The following is a 10704-nucleotide window of genomic DNA, read 5'->3' as shown; positions in this document are numbered from 1 at the left end:
TACATTCTACAACAGCCAACTTCATGTTTTGACTGCTGTATAATTAGGCATGGCTGACCTAGAACTCCATACAAAGTGTATAGTTGGCTGACACCATTGCGACATCATTGGGTTTTCGCAGAACCCAGGTTTGTTGATACTAGGTTGCCATAGTAACCCAATATGTTTGAGTCGGTCCAGATTGTGTTTGATAGTCATGATACTTGTACTCTAAGTCTGCCATCATGGACTCCATGTGGCTGACCTAGCCTTGCCCAAATTTGCACATGTCCATATATGGAGCTGGCAGACACATCATGACATTGATGGGATGGGCATCCCCACCAGACAGTATATAATTAATCACATTCTCATAGAGTTTATGAACTTTGATCCAAAACCATACTACATGTTCTGCTACTAGTCACCAGTCGGTCGGTCGGTCATCAATTTCAGTTTTTTCAGTTTGTGGGGATCAATTCAACTGGAGAGACATTAATACGTCTTCATGCCCATATATATGGAGCTGTCTGACACATGGTGACATCATTGGGATGACATGGACATCCCGCAGTATAAAATGGCATTCTCAGAGAGTATATGAACCACACATATCTCCATTAGTTCTCCAGTACGACTATCACAGAGACCACTATTCCAACGAGACATTAATGCGTCACCATGGTTCTAGCCGACCTGGGGAAGAAGATCACCTCGTCGCTGAGGTCTCTAAGTAATGCCATTGTTATCAATGAGGATGTGTTAAACTCCATGTTGAAGGAGGTTTGCGCTGCCTTGTTAGAGGCTGATGTCAACATTAAACTTGTCAAACGGCTACGAGAGAATGTCAAGTCTGCCATTGTCCTGGAAGAGATGGCTTCTGGTCTGAACAAGAAAAAGATGATCCAATGTGCTGTGTTCAAAGAATTGGTTCAGCTGGTCGATCCAGGCGTGAATGCTTGGAATCCAACCAAAGGGAAAAACAACGTCATCATGTTTGTTGGTCTGCAGGGCAGTGGAAAAACTACGACCTGCTCTAAGATGGCGTATTTCTACCAAAGAAAAGGGTGGAAGACCTGTTTGATCTGTGCTGACACCTACAGAGCCGGTGCCTTTGATCAGTTGAAACAGAATGCTACAAAAGCCAGAATTCCTTTCTATGGAAGTTACTCAGAGGTGGATCCGGTTGTCATTGCAGCAGAAGGTGTAAAGAGGTTTAAATCAGAGAACTTTGAGATCATCATTGTTGACACGAGTGGACGACACAAACAAGAAGAATCTCTTTTTGAAGAGATGCTGCAAGTTTCCAACGCTGTGCAACCAGACAACATAGTGTATGTGATGGACGCATCTATTGGCCAGGCCTGTGAATCTCAGGCGAAAGCTTTTAAAGATAAAGTAGACGTGGCCTCAGTCATCGTTACTAAACTGGATGGACACGCTAAAGGAGGAGGGGCCCTCAGTGCTGTTGCTGCCACTAAGAGTCCAATCATCTTTATTGGAACAGGTGAACACATAGATGATTTTGAGCCTTTTAAATCACAACACTTCATCAAAACACTGCTGGGAATGGGAGACATCGAAGGATTGTTCAACAAAATTAATGAATTGAAACTGGAAGACAATGAAGAACTCATGAATAATTTGATACATGGTCAGATCACCATGCGTAGCATGTATGAACTGTTTCAGAATATGGGACCATTTGGACATTTTATGCAAATGATTCCAGGTTTTGGCTTCATGAGCAAACAAAATGAACAGCATATATCGGCAAAACTGAAGAAACACATGACAATCATGGATAGTATGAATGACCAAGAGTTGGATGACAAGGATGTTCCTAAGCTCTTCAGTAAAGAACCCAACAGGATCCAGAGGGTTGCTCGGGGGGCAGGGGTTGCAACCAGTGATGTTCAGGAGTTACTGACCAAGTTCTCTCTGATTGGAGGCAGCATGGGGCTTTTTAAAGGTGGATACATGAACCAGATGTTCAAGATGATGGACCCCCGAAACCTGAATCACATGGGTGGCATGGATGGTCTCCGATGTGATGAGATGCAAAGCGAGGATGTGGACTAGCTTACACCAACTCATGACAGCTGGGGGTGCATGTGTTTGGTCCGACGTACTAACAGTCCGACAGGCATTCGACCAACACCCTAACCTAACCCTAACCTCACAGGGAGGCAACAGGTTAGTTTTAACCTGCCACGCATGTTGGGAGCCACGGGTGAGTTTTAACCGGCCACGGGTAAATTGTAACCGGCCACGCATGTCGGAAGCAACAGTGTTGTTGGACTAATGCCTGTCAGACTGTTAGTATGTCTAACCGACGTATGTACCCCGACTCCTTTTCTTTACTATGTGTCAGAGATAGTCAAGGTCAAGGAGTGTCTCCTTCTTGCCAACTGATTGCATGTCTCACAGGCATGGTCGCGTGATTCAATACTACGACTGTCTCTCTGTGTCTGGTGACACTGACGTGAGGTTACTCCGTGGTGGGAAATAAGTATTGCTCTGTGTTAGCATTGCCATGGGGGGGGGGTAATAATTTACTATTCTGTCCATATTGGGTTGGAACTCAAATGGGGCTTAGGAAATTAGAACTTCACAACACTCAACACTGCAACTCGTGCCTCCTGGGGCGCTCGGTGGTGTCTGCCGTGGCTCATGTTTGCTAGAGACGGCGCCCCCTTTCGTGGTCTAAAACTATCCTTTAACAGCCAGGGAAACTAGTCTGCGGGGGTTCTTGGAAAAATAGCTGCGGCAGCAGGATCCGTAGTGTAATGATTAAATCATTATGCTAGCGAGTTGGCCGATTAAATTGGTGTCGAGCCTGTAGTACATGTGAGAAGAATGCTCCGCCCGCGGGAACTTAATACTTCTTACTATAGCCCCTGACTACTAGTCAGAGGGGGGCCAATCAGAGGCAGGTGTTGCTTTACCAAGTCCAGACACGGACATAGTCTAGAATTAGGCGGCATGGTCCATCGCCACAATAAACAGGAGGAGGGCCAGGATATCAGCCTGTATGGGATGCCTGCGAGTAGCTCAAAAATATTTAGTGTCACCATTGTGGGTCAGAACCTTGACTCGAAGCCAACTATAATAGCTTGCTGCTATCATGTGCACCATCTTCTCGGGAATACTATAGGCCTGCAAATCACAACTGTTGACAGGTTCTGCTCCCTGACACCTTTCAGTATCCTTCCAAGAGCCCCTTGGTCTAAAGGCCTATTCATAGTCTGGATTTTCGGTGGTGAGGTGACCACCGCTCCGGTGGTGAGCTGACCACCGGAGCTGAAATAACGTTGAGCGGTGGTGAGTAAAAACAGAGAGAAGGGCTGGAGCGGTGGCGGTGGTTTGGTCTTCACCGCGGCTCGTGATGTCATGTTGTAGTTCGGTGGTCACCTCACCACCGAAAATCCAGACTATGTATGAGCCTTAAGACAGCAGAGAGAGAGGGTGGTTAATTATCCTTCTTAGTTATGATCATTGTTCATCGCAGCTTTGTATGTATGTTTGGTTGATACATTCCAGGACTTCATCTGCAGCAGTGATTCTCAAAGTTTTTTTCAAGGACATATGCAACCAATTTGTACATCTCTCAGAGTTACAGACCTGTAAAGGCTCTTACATAGTCTGGATTTACGGTGGTTAGGTGACCACCGAACTACAACATGACGTCACGAGCCGCGCTGAAGAGCAAACCACCGCCACCGCCCCAGCCCTTCTCTCTGTTTTTACTCACCACTGCGCAACGTTATTTCAGCTCCGGTGGTGAGCTTGGTCAGCTCACCACCGAAAATCCAGACTATGAGAACCAGTGATCTACAGGCACATATCTACTTTAGATTCTAAAGTAGATATAGGCCTACTTTAGATTCTAAAGTAGATATAATTTTGATTCTAAAGTAGATATACTTTAGATTTTAAAGTAGATGTGTGGATGGAATATCACATTGGATGGAATAACACATGATGTTCTAAAGTTTAAAACATCAGGTGTTATTACATCCGAAATGTTAAATTAAGTACAGTACTTGATTAAATGTAAACTTAGTTACTTTCCACCACTGATGATAAGGTGTGAATCGGCCATACTGTCAAAAATAATGAGTACAAAAATGTACTGTGATATCAGAAAAGAAGCACAATGGTTATAACAAAAAGAAATGTTTCACTTTATTTGTATTTAATCTCAACAACAACCTCGATCTGGTCATTTATTTTGATCATCGGTGGCAATAATGTGTTTTATCACTTTCTGGTCAGACTGAATAAATACAGTATGCATTCCTTTTGGAAAATGTAGTGGACTCACTGTCTCACTCACTGGAGCAGTTCTGTCATACTCCAGGACACTTCGACGGCTTGAACCTACTGCCACTCTGCCTGACAACTAAATGATGCTAAGTGACTTGTGAATAACAATCTTTGGAAGATGTCAAAAGCTGTCAAAGCCTTGAGATGATGCAACACCTGATAAGATAAATCTTTATTGATCCCTGAGGGGAATTCAGGTGTCATCAGCAGTGAGAATGATATACAAAAGAGACAGATACGAACGAGTGTATAGATTTAAAATATATATATATTGAGCTGTTAGCTCTAGATATCTGCAATGGATCTCTGAATGAGTGAATTACACTGTGTGACTGTGGATTTCGTGTTGTTGTTCAGCACCTGTGAAACATTATTATTGGGATGTGCGTGTTTCCATTTGGTCTCTATTATAACATAATTATGTGTAGTCTGTCAATACAGTGAATAAATGTACATGTTTTCATAGTGACTCACTGCCAGTGTATCAGCCTGATGACTTAAAAATCTAATATCTCCTCCAGTCCATATGATATCCCTTTGGTCTATATCTATAGTTAAGATATTGGACTTTCCATGATTGAACAAAATTGGTTGGGTGTTGTGCAGCACAGCAGTTGAATGAGCTATTCAATATGGAGTTCGAACCTGACCCTTATGTGTCTGATTCTTGGACTGCCTGATAATAAGATTGTTAACAAGTTCAATAAACGTTTGTTTAATCTTTTAACTTATGCTGCTATAGGAAAAATATTCTGCTGTCTTGGATTAATGAGAAACCACCAACAAAGAAAGATTGGCACAACATAATCATGCAGTGCATGCCGTTGGAATTCTTAACATGCCTGCTACGCTCCACAACAGATGCCTATAAAATATGGGACCCATATTTCGTTTTATTTGCCCTCAATTAGCTGCCACCTTAACCATAAGGGTTCCTTGACATAAACGATACCACTAACTATGATCGATAGGATCATCATTCTTTATTTATTTACTTTATTTTAATTTACTGTTTACCTTCTGCTGTGGGTTGATACTATTATTGTCTTATTATTATTATTATTATTACTTGCGCAAGCAGAGCGCGCAAGTAATGTTTTCGCCCGGTCTCTTCCGCGGGACAGCTGTCACGGTTTTTGGCGCAAAGTAACCACAGTATACCGCTAATCAACTTACAACTACACACTTTATACAGTATAGAGTATAGAGTATATACGTATGTATACGTATATAGTATATGCCTATATACTATATATATACTATATATATTTCTTACGTCATCATTTAGAGCTAGTCATACGTATACTATATACATAATCAGTAAAAATAAAATAGCAAATTGTGCCTGATCTGCTGGGACCAGAGTACGTGGTGTGTATATGTATGACTAGCTCTTAATGATGACGTAAGAAATATGGTCATTTGTGGTCATTTGGTCCCAGCAAACCAGGCACAGATTTGCTGTTTTCTTGCATAAACATCAAATGGCGGGACAGCTGTCACGGTTTTTGGCGCAAAGTAACCACAGTATACCGCTAATCAACTTACAACTACACACTTTATACTGTATAGAGTATAGAGTATATATGTATACGTATATAGTATATGCCTATATACTATATATATACTATATATATTTCTTACGTCATCATTTAGAGCTAGTCATACGTATACTATATACATAATCAGTAAAAATAAAATAGCAAATTGTGCCTGATCTGCTGGGACCAGAGTACGTGGTGTGTATATGTATGACTAGCTCTTAATGATGACGTAAGAAATATGGTCATTTGTGGTCGTTTGGTCCCAGCAAACCAGGCACAGATTTGCTGTTTTCTTGCATAAACATCAAATGGCGGGACAGCTGTCACAGTTTTTGGCGCAAAGTAACCACAGTATACCGCTAATCAACTTACAACTACACACTCTATATAGTATAATATGTATACGTATATGCCTATATACTATATATATACTATATATATTTCTTACGTCATCATTTACAGCTATACGTATTCTATATACATAATCAGTAAACATAAAATAGCAAATTGTGCCTGATCTGCTGGGACAAGGAGTACGTGGTGTGTATATGTATGACTAGCTCTTAATGATGACGTAAGAAATATGGTCATTTGTGGTCGTTTGGTCCCAGCAAACCAGGCACAGATTTTCTGTTTTCTTGCATAAACATCAAATGGCGGGACAGCTGTCACGGTTTTTGGCGCAAAGTAACCACAGTATACCGCTAATCAACTTACAACTACACACTCTATATAGTATATGTATATGTATATAGTATATGCCTATATACTATATATAGTATATGCCTATATAGTATATGGCTGCTTTGCTGGGACCAAACGACCACAAATGACCATATATCTTACGTCATCATTTAGAGCTAGTCATACGTATACTATATACATAATCAGTAAAAATAAAATAGCAAGTTGTGCCTGATCTGCTGGGACCAGAGTACGTGGTGCATGTGTATATGTATGACTAGCTCTTCACCCAAACTTATATAGATAGAAACTTGAATCTACCATTGATCGACTTTTAAACCCCCCCCAGTCCTACAAACAGTCATTCCCGGCCTCTAAAGCTAAGTGTAATGAGTTTGCATGCTTTTTTGATAACAAAATCCTTAACATTAGAGCTGATATTATGAATGGTGCTGCTGCTAGCGCAAACCTTCAAACAGCAGCTCATGGTCCCAGGGTAGATCTCTCCAGGGGGAGCCTATTATCGTTTTGCGCAATTGATGAAGACGAACTCCGCAAAACCATATCACAGATGACATCCTCCTCCTGTTCATTGGATACAATTCCCACCACCTTTCTCAAAGAGGTCTTAGACAGTGTGATTGGAGACATCCTAAAAATTGTAAATAGCTCTCTCCAATCTGGCATCTTCCCAGACACCCTGAAGACGGCCGTTGTTAGGCCCCTTCTCAAAAAACACAACCTGGATCCCTCTGTTTTGGGTAACTATAGGCCTATTTCAAATCTACCCTTTCTGGGCAAGGTTTTAGAAAAATGCATCTGTCATCAATTGGATAAATTTATACAGAACAATAATGTGCACAACAAATTCCAATCTGGATTCAGGAAAAGTCACAGCACTGAAACTGCACTGGTAAAAGTAATGAATGATCTTAGGGTGTCTGCTGACAAGAAACATGTATCGGTTCTCTTACTCCTAGATTTAACGGCTGCATTCGACACAATTGATCATTCAATTTTAATACAGCGCCTGGAGCACTGGGTAGGCCTGTCTGGTACGGCCCTGTCATGGTTCTCCTCCTACCTCTCAAACAGAAGCTACTTTGTCAATCTAGCCGAGTTTGATTCAGACAAACACAACATCAGCTCTGGTGTCCCACAAGGCTCGATCCTTGGTCCTCTGCTGTTCTCCTTATACATTTTGCCATTGGGTGAACTAATTTCCAATCACGGAGTAAATTTTCATTTCTATGCTGATGATACCCAGCTATATCTTTCTGTGGCCCCAGATGATCCCTGTGCTTTAGACCCGCTGTTGACCTGTCTGTCTAGCATTAAATGTTGGATGAGTGAGAACTTTCTCAAACTAAATGAGGATAAGACAGAAGTTCTCATAATCGGTTCTAGCGAGCAAAAAGAATCAATAATTAGCAGACTTGGCAACCTGACTGTAGAAAGTAACAGTACAGTAAAGAACCTGGGGGTTATTATTGATTCTGAATTAAATTTTAATTCACACATTAATCATGTTACCAAGATTGCCTTTTTTCACCTTAGAAATATTGCACGAATCAGAGCCTATCTGTCCTTGGACGATGCAAAAACGCTAATCCATGCCTTTGTTTTTTCTCGGCTTGACTATTGCAATGCACTTTTTTCAGGACTCCCTAAGAAAACGACTGACAGATTACAACTTGTCCAAAATGCAGCAGCTAGAGTCTTAACTAGAACTAAGTTGAGAGAACATATTACTCCAGTTTTGGCATCTCTGCACTGGCTTCCGGTTGTCTATAGGATTGACTTTAAAATTCTGTTACTTGTCTATAAAGCTCTCAATGGTCTCGCACCTCCGTACCTCCGTGACTGCCTACCTAGATATGTCCCTAGCCGCCCCCTCAGGTCCTCCAATGCTGGCCTACTTGAAGTGCCTAAAAAAAAGTGCACAAAAAAGTACGGTGAGGCAGCTTTTTGCTTCTATGGCCCAACAGCCTGGAATAAACTTCCATTCGAGCTCAGACACGCACCCTCTGTAGACATTTTTAAATCTCAACTCAAGACTCACCTCTTCACCCTTGCTTTTAGTTGAGTTTTATTTTTATTTTATGTCTTTTTATTTATTTTATGTTCTTATATTCGGTTTTTTTCTCTGCTATTGTTTTATCATTTTAACTACTTGTGTTTTTATTGTATTTTATTTTTGTGTCCTGCCCTGTGAAGCACTTTGAGCTGCATTTATGTATGAAAAGTGCTATACAAATAAAGTTTATTATTATTATACTTAATAATACTAGGTGTTTATATGCATAAAATAGGTAGGTAGCAAATAGTTACATCTAAAAATTATACATTTCAAACGTTCCTTCACAGAGATACTGAGATTTGACAGTTTACAGCGGTCGAAAGGACTTGCGCGCTCTGCTTGCGCACTAGTTGGCCATTTATGGCCTACTAGTGTGCAACAAGCAAGTATGCACTCGAGTGCAGTTCTAGTTATTATTATTATTATTATTATTATTACATTTTCTCAGGGTAGTTGTTTACACATCTAGACTAGCTGTCAAGCACCAAACAATGTGTCCATATACTGTGTATGTTGTGCTTTTATTTTATGTCCCGATGCAGGTATGTGTATGCATATATCTGTGTCCTTCACAACATGTCTGAGCTGAGCTGTCTGTTTTTTGTTTTGTCTTTGTCATTAAAATCAAAAAACCAATTAAAATATTATTGAAAACTATATATATATATATATTGGACTTTCACGTGGGAGACCTGAGTTTGAATCCCGGGCGTCACACACACATATATCACTATATATACTGTAGATCTATCACCAGTGCATGAATGAATAATAATACAATTAAATATAAAGGAGGGCGACTAAAGAAAAAAACAACATCAAATAACATGTTGGGCCAAGCTGTCACTGTCAGAACACCTTTAATGATAACATGTTGGGCCACCACGAGCTGTCACTGTCAGAACACCTTTAATGATAACATGTTGGGCCACCACGAGCTGTCACTGTCAGAACACCTTTAATGATAACATGTTGGGCCACCACGAGCTGTCACTGTCAGAACACCTTTAATGATAACATGTTGGGCCACCTCGAGCTGTCACTGTCAGAACACCTTTAATGATAACATGTTGGGCCACCACGAGCTGTCACTGTCAGAACACCTTTAATGATAACATGTTGGGCCACCTCGAGCTGTCACTGTCAGAACACCTTTAATGTGTGAAGGGGTGAAAGCCCTTGTGGGCGATAAAGTTTACCTTGACCGTGTGCCTTGGCAGCGTCATACCAAAGCCTACACGGGTTGTGCAAGGACGCCCTGTGATTGGCCAGTCGCTGTGATTTACAGCTTAAACCTAGCCCTAACCCTAACCTTAACCTCAGTAAAAACCTAACCCTATAACACTAACCTTAACCTCAGTAAACTTAACTTGCCGGGGGCGTGGTTATAAGCACAACCCGGGCAAGTTACAACCCTAGTGCCTTGGCTTGGCATAGTCTGGAGGTAGCTCTGGTCCATAGCTCTAATGCATTAGAGCTATGGACCATATAGTCTGGAGGGATGGAATACCATTTTTCTGGTGTTAGCCTATCCCTGTGTTTAGATTGTCAGTGGAGTCATCATGTGTCCTGTTAGTCCCTGCATTTCTAAGTCAGGTCATCATTCTAAGTTATTTGGCGTCTTTTGATTTTGTACTTACGGTATCTATTTATGCTTCCCGAGAACCTTCATGGTCATGGACTGTATGCAAGTTCATTATAGCCTATTCACTCCTGAGTTGAGTTGAGTTGTGGCCTTACTTCCTTGGTCCTCTAAGAGGACTTACGGACCCAAAAGCAAGAGGACTCCTCCCCCCCCCCCTTTCCCCTCACTGTATATGTATCTTTTCCCTTTTTGCTTCCTATATGATGAATTCCTGTTCTGTTCTTTAGCTACATAGAAATGTCTATTTGTATGTCTCTAAATGTTTTGATGAATTGAACAATGTGGACCCTGTTGTAAACAAGTGTAATGCTTAATTGGGTCGTCCACTCACAGTTAACAGTCTTTGTATTGAGTTTGTGCTTGAAATGTACTGTAAATTCTGCAAACTGTTAATAAATATTTCAATCAATCAATCAATGCTTTTGGGTCCGTAAGTCCAAGGC

General features: G+C 41.1%; 1 protein-coding gene across 1 annotated transcript; it reads left to right on the top strand.

The window, feature by feature from the left end:
• Window positions 1-660: 660 nt before the first annotated feature.
• Window positions 661-2061, top strand: LOC310871727 (signal recognition particle subunit SRP54-like; the record flags this gene model as incomplete). Its single annotated transcript, XM_083783366.1, has 1 exon — window positions 661-2061. The coding sequence occupies one exon, from the start codon at window positions 661-663 to the stop codon at window positions 2059-2061; it is 1401 nt and encodes a 466-aa protein (XP_083639492.1).
• Window positions 2062-10704: the final 8643 nt, after the last annotated feature.

Source organism: Protomyctophum parallelum (assembly GCF_964188405.1).
Source record: "Protomyctophum parallelum genome assembly, chromosome: 15".
In the NCBI taxonomy this organism is placed as follows: Eukaryota; Metazoa; Chordata; class Actinopteri; order Myctophiformes; family Myctophidae; genus Protomyctophum; species Protomyctophum parallelum.
This window is presented reverse-complemented; position numbering and strand designations above follow the sequence as displayed.